This window comes from Fopius arisanus, unplaced genomic scaffold (assembly GCF_000806365.1).
Source record: "Fopius arisanus strain USDA-PBARC FA_bdor unplaced genomic scaffold, ASM80636v1 scaffold00194, whole genome shotgun sequence".
In the NCBI taxonomy this organism is placed as follows: domain Eukaryota; kingdom Metazoa; phylum Arthropoda; class Insecta; order Hymenoptera; family Braconidae; genus Fopius; species Fopius arisanus.
This window is the reverse complement of record NW_011887933.1, coordinates 83,842-108,713: the sequence shown is the minus strand read 5'-3', so window position 1 is coordinate 108,713 and position 24,872 is coordinate 83,842. Positions and strand designations below refer to the sequence as shown.

The 24,872-nt window shown below is 38.1% G+C and overlaps 3 protein-coding genes across 6 annotated transcripts in view; 1 reads left to right on the top strand and 2 right to left on the bottom strand.

The window, feature by feature from the left end:
* Window positions 1-2,100: 2,100 nt before the first annotated feature.
* LOC105272501 (stress-associated endoplasmic reticulum protein 1) lies at window positions 2,101-5,627 on the bottom strand. The gene is made up of 3 exons (XM_011314658.1): window positions 5,402-5,627; window positions 4,862-4,934; window positions 2,101-2,831 (listed from the first exon to the last, which is right to left on the bottom strand). Exons 1-3 carry the CDS (start codon window positions 5,483-5,485, stop codon window positions 2,794-2,796), a joined length of 195 nt encoding a protein of 64 aa, XP_011312960.1. The 5' UTR covers window positions 5,486-5,627; the 3' UTR covers window positions 2,101-2,793.
* LOC105272503 (optic atrophy 3 protein homolog) overlaps window positions 5,577-24,872 on the top strand; it is a 24,420-nt gene continuing 5,124 nt past the window's right edge. The window contains exons 1-2 of one of the 4 annotated variants that reach the window (XM_011314664.1): window positions 5,577-5,664; window positions 11,451-11,629. In XM_011314664.1, coding sequence (XP_011312966.1) covers window positions 11,488-11,629 — 142 coding nt within the window. In that variant the 5' untranslated portion in view covers window positions 5,577-5,664; window positions 11,451-11,487. Of the gene's footprint in view, window positions 5,665-10,970; window positions 11,382-11,450; window positions 11,630-24,872 lie in introns of those variants that run through there. The other 3 variants (XM_011314663.1, XM_011314662.1, XM_011314661.1) reach the window with 3 other exon arrangements.
* On the bottom strand, window positions 9,464-10,782 carry LOC105272502 (putative nuclease HARBI1). Its single transcript, XM_011314660.1, has 4 exons — window positions 10,550-10,782; window positions 10,300-10,410; window positions 10,024-10,214; window positions 9,464-9,934 (listed from the first exon to the last, which is right to left on the bottom strand). Exons 2-4 carry the CDS (start codon window positions 10,309-10,311, stop codon window positions 9,820-9,822), a joined length of 318 nt encoding a protein of 105 aa, XP_011312962.1. The 5' UTR covers window positions 10,312-10,410; window positions 10,550-10,782; the 3' UTR covers window positions 9,464-9,819.

Genomic DNA, 24,872 nt, shown 5'->3' with positions numbered 1-24,872 from the left:
GAAATTAGTGGGGTGGGGTGCTAACTTCCCATCATTATTTTGTTTAATTAATTAAAAAATAATGAAGGGTCTACAAAATTTTTTAATTGTATTACAATGATGTACAAAGGTCCTACTATTGATCTAAATAAAAAAACTAATGAATTTTCAATTATGTGGTGCCAACTACCAGTCACCGGTTGAAGCCTCGCCATTCGCGTTAGCAATCTCCCCTATAATCTCTGTTGTGCACCAGAGATTATAGGGGAGATTGCCAGCGCCTGTACAAAACCTTCAACAGGGTCAGAGCCCGTACCTGTAAGTAAAGCAGATCGAGAGCCCGTACCTGTAAGTAAAACAGGTCGCGAGCCCGTGAGTGTCGATAATTTTCAGAGCCCGTGCGTGTTGATGATGTTCAGAGACCGTGAGTATGGATAAGACAGAGCGCGAGCCCCAGAGTGTAGATAATTCGGCACAGCGTGAAATCGAGAGTATCGATAATTCGAGGAAACCGTGACATACGAAAACATTCGATATAAAGCGGAGTGGGGGTACGATCAAGAAACAACCGATGGACGGAATAAAAAAGAGTTCACTCTAAAAAATTAGAAAAATTGTTGAACGAATTGCGGAAAAAATGTCTCACGAATATATACTCAAACGATTGAGCATCGTCTGAAACGTGGAGATTTATTGGTCCCTCGGAACTTTTTTTTTTAAACGATATCTTTTTTGTTAACAAAATGAAAAAAGTTTAAACAAATTTGGGAAAAATGGTCTCGCAAATATATATTCAAACGATTGGGAATCACCTGAAACGTCGAGATTTATGGGTCCCTCGGAACCTTTTTTTTTCAACGGCTCTATTTTTCCCGAATTTGTTTAATCATTTTTGAATGTATCAACAAAACAGATATCGTTTAAAAGAAAAAGTTCCGAGGGACCAATAATTTTCCACGTTTCAGACGATTCTCAATCGTTTCAGTATACATTTGCGAGACAATTTTTCCCGAATTTGTTTAGTCATTTCTCAATTTGTTAACAAAAATGGAGCCGTTTAAAAAAAAAAGTTCCGAGGGACCAATAAATCTCCACGTTTCAGACGATTCTCAATCGTTTGAGTATACATTTGCGAGCCAACTTTTCCCGAATTTGTTTAATCACTTTTGAATTTGTTAACAAAAAAGATATCGCTCAAAAAAAAAAGTTCCGAGGGTCCAATAAATCTCCACGTTTCAGCTGATTCTCAATCGCTTGAGTATACATGTTCGAGACAATTTTTCCTGATTTTTTTAAACAAATGACGTATTTATGAACGTAACTTGCTTTTTCATTCCGTCCATCGGTTGTGTCTCCATCATACCCCCACTCTCCGGTACATCGGATGTTTTCGTTCGTTTTCGGACGTCATCGTTATTTCAATAAGTGCCCTACCTTAGTGACACTCACGACCGCCTCGAATTATCGACACTCACGGGCTCGCGCTCTGTCGTATCCATACTCACGGGCTCTGAACATTATCGACACGCACGGGCTCTGAAAATTATCGACACTCACGGGCTCGCGACCTGTTTTACTTACACGTACGGGCTCTCTGGACGTAGTTCCGTAGCCGCCGCAACGAATCACTCGCTCAAGCCTTTCCATAAGCCCTAGCAATCTCCCCTATAATCTCTGTGTGCACCACCAAAAATTAAAAAAATTAATGAATGCTGAAAAATTCAAATCCGGAAGTTTCTAAAAAGTTCTGCCAAGTTAACGGTTGGCATAATTTTCTATATTACAAAAGCAAACGAAATCACCTGAAAACCAAGTTGAACTAGTTTCAAGGGAAAACAAACTTGGATAGAATATTGAACCTCAATCGATCAATGTTCGGCCAATTTTTTTTCCATTGAAAATAGTTCAACTTCGTTCTTTATTTGACTTCATTTCCTTTGGTAACATAGAAAATTATGCAAAACGTTAAAATGGAGCAATTTTTCAAAAACTGCAGTTTTAAAATTTTCCAGTAGTAAGAGATATAAGCATCAGAAACGGTCACATGACTTTAAACGTTTTGCACAGTTTTAAAAACAATTTGTAGAGAACGAGATTAAACGAAATAAGAAAATTGGTATGTTTTAATTAATACTATATATATTCCAGTATTTACAATCATGAACCTCATGCTTATTAATGAAAAAATTGGATTAACCACCTCTGAAATATTGTTGCATGTCTCCATATATTAGTATCAAATTGGACATCAACTGCATTACAAAAATCGTTACATAAAAGGATATGATGTAAACTGAATACATTACACAAAATGGAAAGGTATAAATAGCTTCAGCGTTTTCAGTTGATGTAGCAGCAATAATTAAAACTCTTCAGGAAATATTATTTACCCATCCCACCATCAAGTGTTTTTATAGGGGTCCCGTTTTGTAGTATTCTACATGTATACAGTGTGTGCTTCTTACGGCCCTCGTAGTTCGTAAACATATCGGAGACTTCAAACATTTCTCCTTCGCATACGACTGTTGCGATCGACGGTTAAATGGATTAAGTAAACGCAAAGATATTAATGTCATGATAATTATAATATTGCTTCTGAGACTATGCAACACAATACCAAGAAGAAGAATATGTATACGTCCAGAAATTCAAGAGAATCGGATCAGTTATTGGTGTGTAACGAAACCCACGGAATTTTTCGCTTTATACCAGAAATAAAAACTTTTCAGTCAGTAGATGGAAATAGAATGTTTTATAAATGAGAATTTTTCTTCATTATATTTCATTAATATGTGAAATAGAGCCAGTTTTTTATTACGCCATCCGAATACTCTGGATTATTTGGAAAACAGCTGAAACAAAAAAAAATGTATAATTATGAACCGTAAGACATCCCATCATTATTTCTATTGCACGTAAAGAGATTCCACGAATTATTCCTCTTCTAAAGATGTTCAAGTAGGCAGTGCTACCTTTTTTAAAAGTATCTCCTATAAATTTTTCGAGCTAGTGAATTTGCGAAATGAACAGTTTTTTTATCAGCAGGCCCAGGCCCAGGCCCAGATAACCAAAACTGACCAGGATTAGTACAGAACGAGGTTAAGTCGGGCCAGGCGATGAAAAATACTATGCGCATATAGAACTGATCGACGAAATTATTAGCCAAAAGTATGTCAATTGAGTCAGAAGACTGCAATCGGATTGATAAAAATTAGAATGAACAATGTGATAATACGAAAGTCCGTATATATTTCATAATGTGGTAAAATGATCAAATAAGTCTGAATAATCCGCAAACTATGATCGAAAATTGTCGCCCTTTACTGATGCTTTTTTATTAAAAAATCGAAGTATAATTGTACAGAGGCACAAGTTGGAAATATCTGATTTGATTGAGCCGAGGGGAGAAGGAGAGCGACGAAAGAAAATATCATCCTGTGCGGTTGGTGGGGCATTATTTCACAAATTCGTTCTCTGAAAAATTGTAAAATATTTTAAAGATTTTTTTCGTTATAATTTCCTTACCTGATCATTATCAGATGACTCCGAAGTAGATATGGAAAAATCGCAGTTGCGATCAGCTCCCACTTCAGCCATAGCGAGAAAAGGTAACGGACGGCAAGTATGCTGAATGTAAATTATTCTCTACGCAGTGTATGGGACATATGTATAACATTTTCTTCTCTAAAAAATTTTAATTATTTTTTAGGCTTTTTCAACCATAATTTCGTTACCTCATAATTGGCACATATCGCCAAATTAGATAGCGAAAAATTGAGGTGGCGATCAATTTAGCGTACGGGTTGAGGGGGGGTACAAGAAGTAGGATTAGCGCATATCGAAATAATTTTTTCCAAAACATCTGAACATCAAAATTAAACTGCAGCGTTCATCGTACGTCTTGTAACCCGCCTCATCTCGCTCATTAAATTGGCAGCTGATCGCCACATCAATTTTTCACCATCTAATTTGGAGACTTGTGCCAATTATGAGGTAACGAAATTATGGTGGAAAAAATCTAAAAAATAATTGAAAATTTTTCAGAGAAGAAAATGTTATACATATACCCCATATGCCGCGTACGGAATAATTTACATTCAACATACGTCCCCTCCGCCCCTCCTTTGTATGGCTGAACTAACAGCTGATCGCCACCTCAATTTTTATATATCTAATTCGGAGACATCTGTCAATAATCAGGACATTATAACTAAAAAAATCTTAAAAATATTTATTAATTTTTCAGAGAACGACTTTGTGAAATAGTGCTCCACCTACTGCATAGGAAGATATTTTCTTTCGTCTCTCCCCTTCGCCCCGCGGCTCCATCAAATCAGATATTTCCAACTTGTGCCTCTGTACAATTATACTCCGATTTTAATAAAAAAGCACGGCCTCTATATTTTTGTTTTTTTTTACTTTTTCTTTCAGCCCACATGCATTTGCAATACAGCTCTGCTTCATGCAGGACTGCACCAAAGTTGTAGATTAAAAAAAAAACAGAAAAAAAACAATCTATACGAGATAATCAGATACTCCAACCTGGTCTTAACGAATTGTAACATTGAACGTAGAGTGCTTTCGTCCAATAATTCAACCCTAAACACTGCCCAAAGTACTTTCTAATGCGTGGCATTATTAGTAAGTAATTAAATATTTTTGGAATAATTTTTTTGTGAAATACTTTCAATGAACTTTCGATAGAAATCCTTCTGCAGATTGTTCCTATTTATTTCGAGACATAACTAGGCTAGGTGGTCAGGTCGTAGCCTGCTGCTGTCTTTGCTTATATTTTCAAGGGAACTGTTTATGATATGTGCTAACTGATGTTCATGTTCATGGCTTGAGTTATTTATCTTACTTTTTCAATGGAAATTGTTACCTGATCCACAAACGACGAAAATGAACAGAGCCAAAAGCCAAGGTCCAACTGGAGCTTCTTCTTCTGCCGATTTCTGCAATACAAAAAATATCTGCGATTTCAACAAATATTATTGACCTTCAATATGTTGAATTAATGAAAAGATTCTTCATTAGCGCTTAATAATTTACAACTTAATAACTAACAATAACAGTGAAAGAAATTTTCCTATTTTTCACTTCGCCCATTTTACAACAAACCTTCCGACAATTATTTACTGGATTTGACTTGATTTTACAAAATACAAATTTGCAGACACTGAGTAAGTCTTTAATTCACTTATTAAAACTAACAGATGGTAGAATTCTAACCTCATATTTCCATACAAATTTTCAGTTCAAAATTCAAATAAATAAAAGACTAACAATACGTAAATCCAAATCGTAATTAGAATCACTTGAGTGTAGGAAAACTCACGGGAAAAATAATTCAGACTACTAAGTTTGCGGATCTCTCACTTTTTACTGTAGAGAAATCTGTCTACTCATACAATAAACTTACCGACGATTTTGGTACATTTCCTCTCAACGTAATATTTTTGGTTGCTTTCTCGTTAGCAATACGCATTCTCTGTTTGGGTGCCATTTTTATTATTATTGGCCTCTTACTTTCTTTGGAATTACACAAATGGAAAGTTTGTTATTGGCAAGTAATCCCTCGGCGCCACAAGGAGTCTATGTATTTCTCAACTGAATCAACGTCCAACGCAGTCAACAGTGACCACTCGAATGTGCGTCGACGTCAGCCGCCGCTCACTATGGCACGTGAGTATGACACCGACACAAGTCCACTAGGTTCCACGTTCACACCCAACTAGTCAAAATAGTATTAACGCATCATCAAAAATCCTTCAAAATGTTTTGGTATTTGTTTTATCCCATATAAAAAAATTAATTCGCAGAAGTAATGGATCAAAAGCTCCGGCACCTTCTCCGGAATACTCAAATAAATTCCGGGATATTTTATCCATAATTATTCTTTCTTAAGCGGTAAAAATCCAAGAGTAGAACAGTTAACCGCGCTCTGTTAACAGCTGTCCATTCTTTATTTTTTTGGATTCGCATCAAAATTGATTATTCATCATCGTTCTCATTTTATGAAGTATCAGGATCAATGAGAGCCATCCATTTTGATTCATTACCTATTCAATTGGGAAATTTCATGCAATCCAAATTTTTCGGTCCTGACCTTTCACGGTATTCCATCAGCTTTGACTTTCGATAGGTAATCTGAAATTCTTACAATTTTCTATAAGCTCCAGTTATTTTGTAATTTTTACTTCTGAATAAAGCCTTCTAAGCGGTCAATTGTCCAATTCGCTAATTTTGCCGGAAACAAAAAAGTATGAAATTTTAGCACCACATATGCATTTGTATACCAAGGAATGTGTTAATGATTTCGAAAAATTCTATAAATCAAAATATAAAAATAACTCAAGTTGAAGCTTGGAGTCCAAAACTTCGTCACATAATCGTGACTATTGCTGCAAAGCATTTCTGGACACAATTTCAGCTCAATTAATAGGATATTAATAGGATAATACGGACATGTCAGAATCATTACAAAGGAGTAATGATTCTGACATATCCGTATATAAAAACCCGCGTTTTATGTTATAATTATCCTCTCTTTTTCAAAATACGATCATTATTCAATATTATATTTCATGTAAGTTTTACGGTGATATTGCTTTCATTCGCCAAATGTGTTTTTTTAATTTGATCGTTTTCTAAAATTATTTTTCCGTGCTTCTTCTCTTCGAAACACATGAATTTTTTCTCGTTTATGCGGAAAATTTCGTAAATATTAACCTCTACTTTTTATTTTTTCATTAGTTCAAATCGAATGTCAACATCTCCTAGTCGAATTCTCGAGTTTCTTGGTGCCAACAGATTATTGATGAATAATCAATATTCTGACTATTTCTGGCGGAAAAATGTTCTTTTGTACAATTTGTTTCCCGGCTGGTTCGTTGCAAACAAATGAACGTGTTCATTTCAGTTCGATAGATGGTTATCGTAAATTAATGACCTTTTGTTTTTCTATAATTACAGTAACATGCAAAATTATCGAAAAATTTTCACTTAAAAACCGTGTAGCTTGTACCACGTGATGTCGAATGGCGCAATTCTATTGGTCGACGGTTGAAAGAGAAAAATAAGCTTTCGTATTTGCAACGCCTTTTCAATATCAAGATACGCGACTGCGTATCGGCCAAGTGGAGGTTTTACCGGTGTGACGTCACATGCCGATGCTGTCGCGTATAATATACACGACACAACTACTCCGAAAATGTGTTTGATTTTTTTTCTCGTAATACGAGAATTTTTCGCGAAATCGGGTCTTAGTTACATCATATAAGTTGACGGTGAGCTTTATGAAGGTATTTTTACTTTTTCGATTGAATCACTAAATAAAAATATCCTTCCATAGCAACCATCATCATGTCATATTTCCTCAATTTTATTTTCTCTCAGCGTTAGATTTGTTCGTCAAAGTTGGCAACGAATATCATAATGTGTGTCTTTCTCTCTTTTCTCTCTTTTCCTCTTTTTCCCTAGAGACTACCGGAGACATACTCATGCGTATGAATAAGTTTCCGAATGATAGTCCCGTAGCGGTGGCGCCTGAACTAATTCGGGCTTGGAGTATGGCATGGATCATCGAATTAAATAAATTAACTATTTCGACCCTGTTAATCGTTTACAGGTGACTTGCATGTCAATGATAGATTACCATTAATTCGATGATAGATAATCCATCTTGTTCATTATATTACGGTGAAAATAATTGATGTTTGCAAAAAGAAGTGAAATCCTATAAAAAAATCACAAAAAAACATTTGTGAAAAAATTTTGCCAAGTGGAGGTTTTATGGTATGATCATATTTTCTCAAAACATATTCTCAGTTTTATTCACAAAAAAATACGTGAAATAAAAAACACGCCCAGCATGTCCTTCACAAATTTACATTACTCAAGTGACTGAATCCAGTAATGTAAAATTTACATGTAAAATTTACATTACTGGATTCAGTCACTTGAGTAATGTAAATTTGCATGTAAAATTCACATTACTGGATTCAGTCACTTGAGTAATGTAAATTTGTGAAGGACATGCTTGGCGTGTTTTTTATTTCACGTATTTTTTTGTGAATAAAACTGAGAATATGTTTTGGGAAAATATGATCATACCATAAAACCTCCACTTGGCAAAATTTTTTCACAAAAGTTTTTTTGTGATTTTTTTATAGGATAAGTTCATAACCAAATAACTTTCTAGGTTTTTAAAAATGTTCGATAGCGTTCACTGTCCTGGCGATTCAAATTCCATGGAGTATCCGTGGTATTGCATGGATATGCAAGGATGTATATGGGTGTGGTTTTGAAGGGACAATAAGATCAGGGATGATAAAAATTGATTAATAAATTGATTATACGATTAAAAGAGACCTATTTCTCGTAATTGCCATCGACTAATCGGTTGTTTACAATTAATTAGGAAAATTAGATATACATCACATATTAGTAAGGAAGGCCCGTTCGAGGAATGCCGTTAGATGGCGGACGAGTTGGGTGAATGGATATTCTAGGAAATTTTTCTAGGCGGGTATATGAAATTCAAATGTCGAACGCATGCGCGTTTCATCCCCACCATTCAGCGATTTCTGGCGTTTACATTTGAATCCCAGTCGAGTCGTTTGATTTTTTTTTTTTTCAAATTGACCTGAAAAAAAGGTGCAATTGCCCAATCGTAAAACTTCCCACCTCTCTATCCGTAAGAAGAAAAGTGAATTTCATTTTTCGCCGAAAAGAAAACCGATTTTTCTGAAAAAATTCCCAACAAATTTTTTAAATGTCAATTTTCGGATACTGTGGAGTGCGTTCAATGGAGATTGATCGGTTGTCGTAAAATTTCTTTTAAATTTGAATGGGAAAATTTTTTTTTATAATTTAGATGACATATTTTTTGAGACTATTGAAAAGTGGAAAAAGTACGAAAACAACAGTATAATTAAAAGGAAAAAGTAATATTCGCTAAAAATTCTAGAAAATTCGTTTAAAAAATTTCCGAAGCAAATTTTTGAAAAATTTCTCAAAATATTCCCCAAAAATACAGTTGTTTTGTTTCCCAATTTTTTTTTGTTTGAGAAGAACAATTTTCTGAAAAGTTTTCCAGAAATTATTCGACAATTTGAAAAAAATATTCCGATTACAATTTTTTTTTACCCGGGAAGTTGAAATTTTTTAAAATATATTTTACATTTTTTCCTGCTATTTTAAAGTATCATTTTTTAAATAGTCCCACCAGTGCCGAACAGCTGCAGAGTGGGGATGACAAGGCGATGAGGAGAAGGTGATACTGTGATAGTGACCGCTGCGCTGTCTCATGCCACCTGAGAAAACTTGTCTCCTGTTTTTGGCTTGACAATACCTGGGGTGCAATTCTCCGCGTTTAAGGTACCTTAAAATGCTTACGTTTAATTCTCCGCCAGGGGGAGTTTTGCGTTAGTTTCGTTGAGTTTCTGAACGCTACTTGCCTTCAATTGCGGAGAGGGAGGAAACGACTAGAAGTCAGAAATAACGAATAATTCCGAAAAATATTCGACCCAAATTTATCTAAGTCTTCGGAAAAAATGGTAAAACTCCGTATCGTGCTGTGATAAATTATTTTTGAAGTTGATTTCCACAATTACATCATAATTACATTTTGCAATCAAATATTATTTGTTCTGAAGCTTTTTGATTAATTCATGTACCTAAAAAAAAGTATCTGCTATTATATTCATCATTCATTGTTTGCACAGCTTCTTTCACATATGATTGTCGCCATATCCTGGCATCGTGCACTGTTCCAGGATATGCATCGATTGATGTGATGCGTAATTTATGATCACATGTTGCCTGGACATTAATGGACTAAAAACCTTTGTAGTTTTGATAACTCCATGGCTCCTCAACCGGTGCATGGAAAGCAATGTGGGTGCAATCAATACATCCAATGATTCCCGGGAAACTTGACTTCACCTCGAACCTGAACAATATTAAATTTTTTAGTGGATTATTTTGCTTTAAGAATTACTCAGAACTTAATAGTAAAGCAAGTTGGGAGATTATCTATACCCTTGGGAAATCTCTTCCAATTTCTGATGCGTTTGAGGAAATCGGATAAACTCATCAGTTAATGTAACAATTGCCTCTGTTACATTGGCAATTATTCGACTGACAATGGGTTGTGATACACAAAAAAGTTTCATATCAGCGATGCACATTTGAAAAGACCCCGATGCATAAAATCGCAGTGTGATCAATATCTATTTAAAAAATATGTGGCAATTATTTGTGAATGTTAGAAATGATATTCTGTTACTTGAATATTAATATAAATGTATACTATACATTGTCAGACATGATACCTGGGTTCTTTTCGGGATTGTTGACGTAGCACCTTCATCGTTCAATAAGGGGGTGATTCTTCTTATCAACCATAATGTTATTGGTTTCGTTAAACTGAAATATAAAATGCAACAAGCCAATTAGAACTGATGAAAAGCAGTGAAATTTTCAAGCTGGAAAAATTACAAATTCATACTCGTTCATCCTCGCGTATATAACAATACTTCATGTTCATAGAAAAATAATTGATTACCGAAATTTCTCTCTAAAAACTGCATCTGTTAACGATTCCAATGGATCAAGAAGATTCCTGCCAATTTCATTGCGGGCTCGATTTTCTTGGAAAATTTATTGATTGTTGGCTGCTTCGATTTCATCGACAGCCATCCCTGCTGCTATCACTGCACCCATAATCCCAGGCAACGGGAACATCACTTTTTAGCTCTTATTGTTTCTATAATTCGCAAAACCAAAAAACTCACAAAACTTTTCAAATGATTCCCTCATTGGCACTGAAGGTAACTAGCGTTCGGAAAAACATCGAAAGTAACGCAAAGCTCCCCCTGGCGGAGAATTAAACGTAAGGATTTTAAGGTACCTTAAACGCCGAGAATTTCACCCCTGCCTATATCATACCTTAGCATGGAACTTCTTTATAGAGCGTTTATTCTAGGAACGCATCTAACTGAACCTCACAGCTCGCAGTAATCGAGTGATCGTTGTCTGCTACATAAGTTATAATTCTTTAGTAGAAAAATCGTAGTTGCATATAGTATGACTTCTTTTAATATTTTACACTGGAATCCTTAAATGATCATTGATTATTTCCGATGTTCCCTTTACTTGTCTCAAGACATTGTAATCATTTCATATTCAAACAAACCACAAGCACAACTGGGACGTAAATGTTGAACCAAGTATGACTTACAGTGTTTTTAGAAAAATTATCAAGGTGAAATGTTGCGGTTGCTGTTTCTTGCAATCCATTGAGAGGGTCAGATATTGTTTTTTCATCGATTATGTATTGTGCATTTCAATGAAATGATAGTGGATAAGTTCTCTCAAGTAGAGAAATATCAGGAAAGGTTATTGCGCCGAATAATCTCTTCATAATACAGACCCTATATGTACTAATCCATATCGTGGATTTTCAGGCTGTTATATTGATAGCCAAAGGAACTCAGTTACAGCATGGCAGTTGGAGTATTTCCTGCTCTCAAACTGGGAGTTCTGTTTATGAAGCAAATTAGTAAACCTCTTGCCAAAGTCATTGTGACTAATGCTAAGAATCATCCTGTTTTTAGGAATTATTTTATCATCCCACCTGCCCAATGTAAGTAAATTTACTGACAAACCAACTATGCAATGTAAATGCGTGAACATGAAATTTTCTTTTATACATTTAAATACATTTTTCGGATCCCTTGCCTGAAAAGTATGGGTACTTTTAGGGGTAATTGGACAAGTGTAGTACACACGTTTTTCTTGTCATTCTTCACAAAAAAAAATTACGATATAACTGAAAAAAGGTGACTTTTGCTTACTGTGTGCTTAAAAAAAGGCAGTGTCTAGAAACACGGTATATGGCAATTGCCACACGCCCAAGGTAACGTTTACCATATGTTTAAGCACTTTCTTGCCATACACACATGAAAAAAGCCATACAGGCATGGCAAAAGCCATACGCGTATGGCTTTTGTCATACGTGTGGCAATTGCCATACACCGTAGCTCTAGACACTGCCTTAAAAAAACCACCTATTTTTTACTGTTGTCATAAAAATATTGTCTTCTTTTGCCGTGGAAGGATGCGTTATGGCATACGCATGATTTTGGGGATGCGTTAATGGACAGCGCTCACAATATTAATCCATTGCATACAAATCAAATCCGAAAGACATTTGATTGACCAATTAAGAAATTAATTATCTTTTTATCAATTGATTTTTTAATTGATCAATTAAAGATTTTTTTTAAACATGCTTATGACCTAGAAAGATAATTCTGAGAAAAATTCCAGATCTGTGTCTTCATTCTCTGATTTTTATTAACTAAAAAGTATGTTTTTTCAATTGTATTTTGTTTCTCATTCTAATAATGGTTTAAAAATCTGGAAAGATTCTAAGAAATTAAAAACACTTCGAATTTGTAAACAATATTTTTTTCATACTGTTTCCTTGGTAAATTCTATTTTTTGTCGCTCAATCTTTTTTTTCTAATTAATTTTGATGTATACAGATTTTTATACTACTCTGAGGACATTTGAAATCGTTGTACTCTCAATTCTTTTCAAATTGAGAGAAAAAACGTATCAATGTATTGCCTGCAACACATTTGGATAGAAATTAAAAATTGCAAATTTTCATGTTTTTTGTTAAGAATTCCTTCAGAGGTCATTCTTAGAGGTTGATTAACTAGTAATTAGACTTATGCATACTGATAATTAAATTCTAGGAATGATCTCTGCAGGTATTTTTCAACAATAAATGTCGAGAGAACCTAGCCGGATAGGCATGGTAGATCGGACTCCAGCGAATTTCAAGGCGCCAACTTTTCTATATACTTATGACCTACATAGATACTTTTATAGAAAATTCCAGATCTATATCTTAATTCCCTGATTTTTAATAATTAAAAAATGTATTCTTTCAGTTTTATTTTTTTCTCGTTCTACAAATCGTTTGAAAAATCACAAAAAATTAAAATAATTAACACACTTAATAATTGTAGACATTTTTTTTCATATTTTTTTCTTGATCAATTCTATTTTTTATTCGTTAATCTTTCCATTTTTTCTTTATTAATTTTGAAGTATAAAGATTTTCCTACTACGCTGAAAAAATTTGAGATGATTACACTCTCAATTCCTTTCAAATTGAGAAAAAAAGTCACGATGTTTGCAGGTAGCAACACATTTTAAAAGAAAAATGAAACCCGCAAATTTTCACGGTGTTTGCTCAAAATACCTGCAGAGATCATTCCTACAGGTGGATTAACTATATCTTTGCATATTACTTATATAGATACATAGTTATAAATAGTAGTCAATTAACCCCTAGGAATGCTCTTTGCAGGAATTCTTGACAAAAAAGGTGAAAATCTCTAAATTAAAAAAAAATCAGTTGCAGGTACAACATTGAAACTTTGTTTCCGTCAATTTTGAAGAAATCGAGACTACAATGATCTCAAGTTTCCTCAGAGTAATCGATAATCAAATGGTCGAAAAGGCAAGATTTTTACATATTTTCGACATTATTGCCTTGATACTGTTGTTTCGGTTCAGCTCGACAGATTCATCTCCGAGAATCTCCTGTTTTGAAAAATTATTGAAACTCCAGAAAACGTCTGTTAAATTTTGTAATGTCCAAAAAGAAAATATAATGAATATCATTATATAAGCAAAATATGTATAATATATATAAAATTTTTAAGATAATTATTGCACAAAATTGAGCAACAGGTGAAGGAACTTTTTAATGAAGCAATAGCTGTGGAAAATGAATCAAAATTTCGAAACAAATTTCACTGAATAAGAACAAATTAAAATCGGCAATGCATGCACGAACAATGACCTTTCAGGCCAATGCACTGTTGGCCAATATTGCAACAAAAGGTGCTCTCGTGGAAGCAATTCCACCGAACAGCCCGTCCAAATTTAAAGTATCCAAATTTTGTCTTAGCCGATCCTCTGGGGAGTAAAGAACCCAAATAGGAATTAAAATACATACAAAATTGGTCAATCGTATCGGACCCCATGAAGTGAACCAATATTTGGCGCTCTACGGTGATCTCTAAAGTTGGAGAACTGTTCGTGTTTGATTGGACTACTGTTGTCTTAAACCGAAAATAGTAGTATTTTAATTCTAAAATCGCTAAACTCCGGTGTTATTAATTCCAACGGAAAGTGCATCGTAATTTCATTCCAATTATACGAAAAGAACTGTGACCACAATCCAGACACTTTTTGGAGAAAACAAATTGACTTTCACATCATTGGATTAAGAGAAACAATTGAACTAAGTAATAAACTAACAAAAATAAAATTTTAATAGAATAAAATATCAAAACTATAAGGAGGACAAATATAATCTGAGAAAACTGTGAGTAAATCGAATTTAAATAATTATCCGAAAAGATTTTATCCAGGGTTGAAAAATTCTTTGTAGATATTAAATACCCAAATACATGAGAAATACAAAGAAGAAATATCTGGTTTTCTAAATCATTTCCAAATCTTCTTAGAACACTCTATCATCCCGAAAAATCCCAAGTATAAACTATTGGAAAGCTATAGAATTCCAAGAATAAAAAAAAACGGGTAAGAGTGAGAACATATTAACGTTGTCCCACAAATAAAAATAAAAGAAATAGAGCAATGATCCTTCTCATCATTGTTCTATCGATAATTTTACAACTAAATTCGGAAACAGAATTTATTATTTACTTCAAGTTGCCCTTCGACGTTGGACAACGTGTGACGTGCATCGTTTTTTTTTTGAGAGAGAGTGCCGCGCCCAACCCGCTAATCCCACACCGTGGAGAAAAATTAAAATAAATAATCACTACTAAAATGAAATAAAATTACGGTCCCGCGATCATCCCGGTTGAACCGGAGGCTACGCTAAGGCGGTTGAAAATTTTAGGATTTTCCCTGCTAATTCCGGAATTAGCAGGAGATTAGGGAATTTTAGGGGAATTTACGGTGGGAAAAATTACAAGGGTTATTTCCCTGCCGAATCAGCAGGAGATTAGAGATTTATTAAGGAAAGTTTAGGGTTAGCTAAGGATTTTGGGATTAGTAATTAGGGTGGGAGATCGTGTCGGTCCTCAATCTCGTCGCGAAGAGGGGTAATATAAAATTATCATCCCACGTAGACTTGGGGGTTATTCCGTTCGCAAAATCTTCCCGGGATGAACCCTCTGGCTGCGAGTGCCAGCACCCCTGAAAGAGGGATTCGTGAGAAATTTTATTTACGGGTTAGTGTTGGAAGGTCGGTGGGGGTGTTACGACCGACACCTCCCCGAATTGCCGTCTTAGGTTAAGTTATTTAGGGTTAGAGTGTCCACGAATCCCCGGGGGAAACAACCGGGAAAGACCAGTCACGATAGTTAGGGTAGTTGGGTTAATTATTAAAAATTCGATTCCCCCATTCAAATTAGAATGGGGAGAAATTAGCGCGTTAGGACAATTAGCGCCGTCGCGTTCAATCGACCGGAACTGACGTTCCGGCGAGACACGAGTTCCGCCATATTTTGGCAGTTATCGCCAGGACGTAAGAGCCAACGGACGAGTTTTCCCCAGAGAAAGGAAGAGAGGAAGAGTGGACAATGGGAGGATCCCGGAGATCAAATGCATCCCGTGGAAAGGTGAGGAAATTTCTTTAAATTCATCCCAGTAACGCCGGTTACTGGAGATCGCATATTTAATTCGGTTCGCGAGTGAATTAATCCTGTTCGATCGACGGATCGAACAGCGTTTCCCTCCGTTGAGGTGTTCGCGAGTGTTTTCTCGGCCATGGTTTATCCGAAAACCATGGCTGATCGCGTGTGGAGGATTATTCATCTCACAGGGCCGTCTTTGTGGAGGTTTTGGGACATATCGCGCAAGAAAACGTGTGGAAATCCCGAGGGAAACCGTCGAAAACCCCCCCGGAAACGTGAGGGATTTACTCGGGTAACCTTGAGGGGTGTCCATGCCGTCGAGGCTTCGAATGTTTTCCCCCACTCCGCTCCGCTCAACATTGGCTTGTCATTGGCTGTCGGAGTGACCTGAGCCAAGTAGCTCTAGCACCTGGAGACGTTGGATCCCTGGGTTGGAGACATATTTTGCGTCCATTCGATTGGCGTGGACTCGGAGAGGGACGTAGTCGCCGGATCCTTCCTCTGATGCTCGTTATCGGGGTCCTCTGGGCTCCTCCAAGTCTTACGAAGATATTTTGACCTCTCGTCTTCCTACTCAATTTCGATGTCGTGGATTTTACCACGACAGAAGGTATTTTAGGACATTCAAAATGTAATTTGTGCCGGAAGAATACGTGAATTTTCCCTCCTAAAACTCGCGTTTGAGAAGAGTCTCCCAGAGGCCTTAATCAGATTTTAATTTACTTTCTTTAAAAAAAGGGACTTTTAATCAACAAAAATCAAATAAGAGGCTGAAACATAAAACTTGCTTGACGACCAAGATCGTTACAAATAAATCACTCCAAATTGAATGAATCAATGAATAGTTGATTTTTCGATGCATGGCTCCTGCTCTTTTATAGAGAAACGTTTTGAGAGTTGTGTTTACCGTTTTTCATAATTCAGTTTCTTAACCTACATTGAAAATTAGAGTTTCATTTGCGGTTCTTCTTTTCATGGCGGTTCTTCTTTTCACGTGTTGCCGCATTCAGTTATGTCGACAGGTTTTTTATCCTCACTTCTTCCGCCAGGAGCCTAGCTTTTAGATTCATTTGCTTTGCCTCACTTTTTTTTAATGCCAGTTCTGTTTTTCTACCTTTGAGCTCTTTTACGAATGCAGCCCGCTCTGCATTGAATCCTTCGCATCGGCCACGTTTTTTCATTAGTACTGCTATGGTTTTTTTTGGATTTCCGTTCGCAAGTTTTCTATAACGCCCTTCTCTATTTGGACCAGTTGCTCCTGAATGTTGTTGGCCCAGTTCTTATTGCCTCTATGGGGCGAACGGAGGAGGGCCTGTTTGAATCACACGTTGTTCTGTCTCGTGCTTCCTCGTGCAGCTGATTGCCTTTTTGGAGCTGATCTAGGTTTGCTAAAATGCAAACTATACTGCAATCCCAATTATAGATTAATCAATGGAAGGGAGAAAATAAATTCTGAGTTGTGAATTTGTCAAACCAACGAATTATTCATTTTTTTTTCTGTTACTCGGTCCAAGATCTCCACAAAAGGGAGAGCATGAAGTAGATCCCTTGTCAGTGAATCTGGGGCTTGTTGTTGACGTCTACGGGAGGGCGACAAATTCTTATTTTTTATTGTTCAGGTAGTTCAAACGTATGAGGAGTTCATGATGACCTTTTTGGATTGTTGAGAGGATTTTCTGAGATCGTCATACTCTACATCTCCGAAGGCAGAGATGTAGAGTAGGGGCCGAAATACTCCGTTACCTTTTGTTGGAGAGCACAATAATTAGTTCGGGTTGATGCATAATTGAGGTGGAACGTGGAAGTAAACGTGGATCAATGGACGATCGTTGCAAATTACGTATCTGGAGGTTGCGATGGAGTAATTCACTGTGGGCCGTAATGAGTTGAGTTCAAATGAGTGTATTAAGAGAGGCTTCCATAGACAAGAATGTCCACATCAGTGACCTGAAGCAAAAAATAAAAGCCAAAGACGTTGTACTTCGGAGACAGAAGTAAGAACTGGACGGCCTCACCGTTCGGACTCAATAGCTGATAAAAAAATTACAGTTTTGCAACAAGAGCAACTACAGAACAAAATAAAAAAAGCGCACAGCAAATATGTTGAGAAAAAAGAGCTGCTCCCAACTCTTTATGTATAGGAATTCCAGAAGCAGATCGCAGAAACCGAAGAAGTCGAGTATCCTAGTTCCCACAAAGACTATGAGATGGAAGAGGTGAAGACAGTGTCAAGTATACGATATCCAGATCAATGAGTGTTAGAAACAGGAGAAGATAGCCTTGTAGTCCAGTGTCGAAGGGAAATACGATTGTGACTTGAAAGTACCAGTGGTCTATCATCGTCACGTGGGACATTATTGTCGCTTTCCAGCTCCAAGAGGTCCTCCAAGTTCCGGGGGAATCGGTGAGTCGACAAAATTCCGGGTTCTCTTAGGGAGAATCATGAAGTTGAGTCTGTCAAGTTGAGCATTTTGACATTCGGAAAATTAAATATGATGAGATTCGTTAGAACGCAATTTATGAGGGAGGGGAGGGGTTCGAACCTGCTAAGAGTGATTAATGGAAGGAAATTTCTTGACATGAGGAAGAATCGACGGATTCTAAAAATAATGTGGGAAAAGCGTTGCCTAAATTTTCATGTTTTTAGTTCTCAATTACATTATTTTTCTCCATGACACCCATGAGTTATTCTATTATCATGGAAATAGCTGTAAATTAGTCCCCATCTCTCAATGCTTTCCCAGCTGAGAAAAGACTACTATTTCCCTTATGCTACGTAAATTGGACAAATAGGAAGTATTGTGATATTGTCATTCTTCAGTGGAATACAACATAAAAGTAAGCAGTCATTCTGTGACAGTAAGCTATGAAGACTGTTCCAGTGTTGTCAGTCTTTCGATAGTGAACAAAAAGTGTTGATTTAGGATACTCTCCTTAGAAATAAATATATGCAGATTAAGAACGTCACTCACCAAACATCTTGCCCAGGTATAACTCTGCTGAAATATTGCTCAGGTGGCATTCCAAACCATGGCTCTGTTTATAATCAAGCCTGATATCCAATTCAATCAATAAAATGTTGATTAGATAGCACTTTGATAGCAGTAGCCAGAGCTCCGAAACCTTTGTTCGGCTATCATTATAGAATCCACTGGCAGAAAATCAACAGCGTTTTGGATTGAGCAATTTTGATTAAAGCATTGACTACTCCGAGTTTCATTGGGTTTAATATCAAACTTACTCCAGATGCTACATATTACATCTTTAACATTCAGACGCACTAGTGTTGGGCTTATAGCATTTTTCTACACTTTAACGCGGTAGAATTCAGCTAAGAGTAGACACCGATATTGTCGCATTAAAGGGGTTGGCTCAGATTGCTTAAATTCAATGATCATCTGTAACAGTTCATTCTTTGATGACTTCATCCTTATCATCATCCATAGCAGCAGATTGTAGAATGTGTACAATGAAGTCAAAGCCGCACGATTCCTCTACGTGAACTATCATACCATGATATTTCACGTAAGGGCATATCAGATCATTGGGGAGGACAAATTCTTCCAGTTTCGAATCACCTCTTTCATTCAAAATCCTAATTTCGGGGTATTATGCAAAATATCCTTGACGTTTCTTTGATTTTTATATTTTATCAAGCTTCTTTTCAGATTTCACATCTGCAGAAAGTCCTTCCGACTTTGTTGTTAGAATTTGTGGTTTCGATATGTGGTTTCTCTAATTGTAGAAAATAACGATTAGATTTATTTTCAATTCTAAAAAGATTCCTTTTATAATTCTCCCTAGCTTCTAGGGTAGTCGACATATTAGTTTTGCTGAGGGTCGCTCAGATGAATGTGCGTGAAATTTAATCAATTTCACTTTCCCTGATTTTCCCAAAACTGTGAAAATGGCGACATTGGGGATGCCAGCAATAATGGGATTTTCCTTAGACTCCCTCCTACACTATCATGTACAATGTACAGTTTCAAAATCCGGAAAAATATGTAATGAAACTCTACTTAATTCACCCTGAAGAGATCCCTATTTAATTTCATAGATTTTTCCACAATATTCGCGCATAATATGGAGCTTCTGCCACGGTGTAATTAAGAATTTACTGATAGTGGGAAGCCTTTTTCAATAATTCAATTTCGCTTTTTCTGCTCTCGGTTCTCGGGACTTTTTATTTTCTCCGGCTGGAAATCACTCCTTTACTCGCAGGTTGAGTCCTGATTTATTTTATGGCACCAATTTTATTCTTACTTCACTAATTTCTTAACTTAGATGTTAATTATTAATCTTTTGACCTGGAAAAAATCTTCTTACAAGTTTTCATGAATAGGCGTAGATGACGTCAACCATGTTGAGATGTGATCAAGCTAAATACCGCCCGCCATTCCCGCTTGTATGGTGTTCTGAAGTCTTTGATGAGTTGGTGATTGAACTTGTGGATGAAGATTTCCGAAGATGACGATTGACTGGATGTTATGCGATGAGATGAAGTGACCTTTTTTTTTCTGTTCGTGTCGTCGAGTATGAAAACTGATGATATGAGCAATAATGCCGCCTGCCGTCGCCGATATGCGGCTGAAAATAGTTGTGGATCCCCTTCCTCCTCTCATGATTTCATGGAGATGACCGTTTAATTGCGATGTGCTGATCACTGATTGATGAGCCATTTAATGAAGCCTTCCGATTGTTTTTATGATCCGGAAAGCTTGATCAGATGATTCGTAGGCCTATAGGCTTCTTAAGTCCCAGTTGGTGATTCCAATTCCGGTTGAGCTTTCAGATGACATGAAAGAGTGGGAAATTCTCTCAATTGTCATTCGGCTTGGTGATGCAAGCAGTTGAAAAAGATATGTTTCGTAATGATGAAGTGTCGGCGCTCTCTTACAGACTTGGTTATGCAGCGTCTACACTTAAAACCCAGCTCGTGTAAACCCTCACAGAATCTAGAGAGAAATCTAAATGATAATTTCCATGGTGATCCCTTGACGATTGATGACGAGTCCTCCTTTGATGCCTGATAGGTTTGTGTTGCTTTTCTGAGAAGTGCTGATATCGGATTGAGTTTTAGGCTCCTTTCTCTCTATGCTTTTCAAGGCTTGACCTCGGACCTTCAGAAACTCAACGACTTCCTTAAGAGGACGAGGATTCTTCTTTGATCCCAGATGAATCTTTCCGGCCTTCTTGGACTCCAGATCGATGATTTTCCTGAATGTATATAATGATATTGACTATAATGATGACCCTTGTTGTGATGATGTCTCAATGCTCGACAGGAGCACCAAGAGTCTTCGGTGCGTGCAGAGACTGGGTGACGTCGGTCATCAGCGATCATTCTTTTAATGATTTTTAACTGATCGGCTTAAAATCTACGATGCTATCGGTGTGTGTCGAGATAACGGGCCGTGAATTGCCGTAATGAGACTTCAACTCGTTTAATGTGATTTCAAAGTTCTCCGCTGATATCGGAAGTTTGGAGATCACGTGGTATAGCTCTCCCTCAAGTGCCTTGTGAAGCCTAATAATTTTGTTTTCTCCTGCTTCTCCTGTTCGATTCTGAATTTCCTGATTCTGTGTTGGAGCGCTCCGATTGCCCCGATCGCCTGACCGTAGATGTCCATCACCTCCCCGCAGTTGCCAAGCGTAATGTAGCCTAATTCAGGTAAGCATGCAGATTGAGACTTGATGATGCTCACATGATTGAATCGAAACTTCCCGCAATGCGTCTCCATGACCTTTTCTTTGCCCTTCAGCCCCTCCCTCGAGATATTCTTTGCTAAATAACCTTGAATGAAACGGTGAAGCCAACGTTTGTTTAAGGGGGTCCCTCAACTGATATTGCACCACATTCAGCAAATCAATTCTGCGTGATCAACCCCAGCGTCCTGATCTGATAGATCATTGGAGGACATTGATACTGCTGGTGATCGAGCGTCATTGGCATCACCTTTCTGTTGATTGTTATTGACCATGTTGAAAACCCGAATTTAAGTGATAAGAACCTGATGATAAGAAATTAATGTTCGTTGATGAAGAGCCCGTTTATGTATCGCCCGATGATGAGAACAACTGATCGAGGATCGATAAGTTCGTGATGAAGAGCCTCCCTGATGCGATAACCGATGATGAGAACAATTCGTCGCACATGATGAGTGCGCTATGATATGAACCACTGATAATATTTTACCGTGCAGCACCGTTGGTGTTCAGGAGATAGAACTGTCCGTTTGACTCGAAACTGGACAGTGCAGAATCGAAACATGAACACCCTATTGCTCAGGTTCACGGTCGCACTTAAAGATTATTCTCAGCACTTCACCTGAAATTTACTTCCCGATCCAGTTTGAAGGACCATTTTGTACTAATTTTGATGATTTTAACCGCGATTGGGTGGATGAGACGTAGGAAGAGGAAGGATGGTTTTTCCATTGGGGAACAATAAAACCCCATATTTACGCGCCAAGGCAAGTCTTTAGACTGTCAACGCTAAAAACGATAGTATTTACAAGATATTGTCACTTGATAACTCTTCCAAAATGTTCGATGGTGTTCACACATGATTAATGCCGATTCTTAACCGGTATTTGATATGGGTTAATCATGAATTGTCCTGATCCCAATAAAATTGAATGATATAAAGCCATGAATGCGGGATGTGTCAATGATACTCGATGAATGTTGTAACGAGATTTTTCTCGTTACTAGAGAAAACCCTAGGAAAGTTCCTAGGCGAAAGGAACGACATCTATCACCGGCTGAAATAACCGAGCGAAAGATGAGTAGAACATCGGACGACGGCCAATCAGGCCGCTCCGAAGGTGAATTAGACCAATCACATAGTGGGAAGAAACGTGGTAGGGTGAGACCATGTTTCGGAACACTATGATGGCGCTGGCGATAGCTGTTGCCCAATTCGGAAATCCACCCAGTTGTGTTAGGGAGTCCAGGGCCGACGTACAGGCGAGCCAACTGGGTGGTTCTGAAGGGCGCCGTCGACTTAGACCAGGGACCAACGGCTAGGTGAAAGGAGTAGCGCCCCCGGGATCCTGTCAAGTTGATTGGCGGCTGTGGGGAAATGGATGACTCACAGTCACTGAGATGCTCAGACTAGGGGGAGAAGGCCCTGGGAGATTTCAGGGCAGTTAGCATTGAGTGCTGGTCGCGAGCGGATGTTTAGGAGCTCGGGATCAGTTGGTGGCAATAATCCCTGCCGGGATTATGAGGGGTACGTGGTTCCAAGGAATGTTGGAATAGCGAGAGAAGGGGTCGCTTATGCGTTCCTGAACAGTGAAATGGATTACTTTGAGGCTGCGGACGAGCATCCGCGGCTACAGAGATCCATTTCTAGGGCGAAACTCATGGTGTTGGGGTGGACTATGGGCTGGGACGCAAGGCGTTTCCCGTCGGTCCGGTCGCACGCGCCTCCATGGGAAGTAACCCTGGTTTTGGTTCGCGATGAGATTGCTATTACCGAGCTCTCGAGTTGGGGTGGACGTTAGGTGGGTGAGAAAGGTCTCCAGATGCCTACGTCGCATGTGCCTCGAGAAGTTCGGTGCCCTGCGGGGTGAGAAGGATTCGCAGGTAATCTATGTCTCTTTTGGAGCTGAGCGACCCCAGAGGAGAGAGGACAACGTGCGAGGGATGGTCACATCCCTCCACGAGAGTTTTGGGGAATACGTCCTCCGAAAGATACCGATGACGACGCCGTAAGCGCGGCGGAAGTTAGTGATTGGAGTTATTCATACGTTGGTGAACCTCGCTCACTCTACCGTGTCATGCTGATGCTGGCTCGGCATTGTGAGACCCGCCACCGAAAGTCCGCGGAGTTGACGAAATTCCTTCGAGGCTGGTTTTCTGTCAGGTTTACCAGAAAAACCTGGCTAGCGCCCAATCGTGAACGATAGAGGCGGCAGCCAGAATAGTTAGAGGATATCCCGGGGTGTTGACCCGGGAAAAATCCTCTTACAATCTATAGCGTGCCACGATCGACGGCGAACTTGATCTGCAACTGATGCACGATAGATACGGCCCTACCAAATTCGATAGCCAAGTGTTTTGAGAGCCTCGCTCGACCCCCCATCGCGCCCGAGCCTCATCCCCAATTGAAACCGAACTAGATCGACTGGCCCGACGGCACAGATCAGTCCCAATTTTAAACACCACAATAATATTCAATCACTGTTTCCTAAACAGTTAAAAAAATACAATAATTTAAAAAGTCTTTCTATTTAAAGAATTGCACATTTGTTTATTTTACCATTCCCACATCCAAATTTCTGCCGAATATCTCCACTACTCTTGCCTATGCGCAGAGCATCATGGGCAAAAAAGGGGTGCAGCCATAAACTTCATGGCTTAAGACAATTCTGCCTAATGGAAGTCGGGAGCTGGAGTAGCTCCAAGAATTGAGGTTGCCCACCTCTGCTTCAAATGAAACCTTTTGCAATTTTGTAACCATTTTCCTTCTTGACTCCGAAATATCCTTTCCATCCTAACTGCACGGAAAGTTCGATTTTAGTCTTCAAATGACAGGAAGAAAGCCTCTTCTACCCCTCAGATTCCTGTTTTTTTTAAGGATCTTCGGGATGAAATAACCCACGTTCCTCCTGTCATTCACGAAGAAAAATCAAACTTTTCCGTGTGGGGATAATTCCGTGTGTCTGCCACGCTCGGCTTTACCTCACGTTGGTAATAGACACGCGGGTTAGATTGTCCTTCTTTTCCTCCCTTGGAGCACAATATACTATTCTGATATACAGGGTGTCCCAGAAGTACGTGCCGATAATTAACCGGCATGTACAGGGGGTGAGTCTGACCCAAAAAGTCCTTTACCACTTTTGGATCGGAAGCACCCCTCCGGAGATACTGGGGTAAACAGGACAGCCAATGACGCTGCCGCGTTAAGCGGCAGTACGTCGGTGTGGCTGTCGCGCTCGAGTGTCAGTGATTCCCCTTCGAGCCAGAAGGAGGCAGGATCACGTTCCACATTCACCCGTAAACGTGAGAGAGAAGTCATGGTATTCTCTCTCACTCTCTCGCATCACTCCACGGCAATGTTCTTGCAGTTATCTTTTAAACAATTGGGTTTTTGGAATTTTTCCATTGATTATTATTTGTTGCAAATTGAATTTGCAACAAAATAATCTCATGGAAAAATCACCTAAGCCCAACTGTTTATTTTATATC

What these genes read in the sequence shown, in the direction of transcription:
- LOC105272501 (XM_011314658.1), bottom strand. Translation starts at nt 5,485, where the DNA reads ATGGCACCCAAACAGAGAATGCGTATTGCTAACGAGAAAGCAACCAAA. An exon ending in GAAATGTACCAAAATCGTCG is followed by an intron (nt 4,935 to 5,401) that starts GTAAGTTTATTG and finishes TTTGTATTGCAG; the next exon opens with AAATCGGCAGAAGAAGAAGC. An exon ending in TTTCGTCGTTTGTGGATCAG is followed by an intron (nt 2,832 to 4,861) that starts GTAACAATTTCC and finishes TTTTTGTTTCAG; the next exon opens with CTGTTTTCCAAATAATCCAG.
- LOC105272502 (XM_011314660.1), bottom strand. An exon ending in TTGGAAGAGATTTCCCAAGG is followed by an intron (nt 9,935 to 10,023) that starts GTATAGATAATC and finishes AATATTGTTCAG; the next exon opens with GTTCGAGGTGAAGTCAAGTT.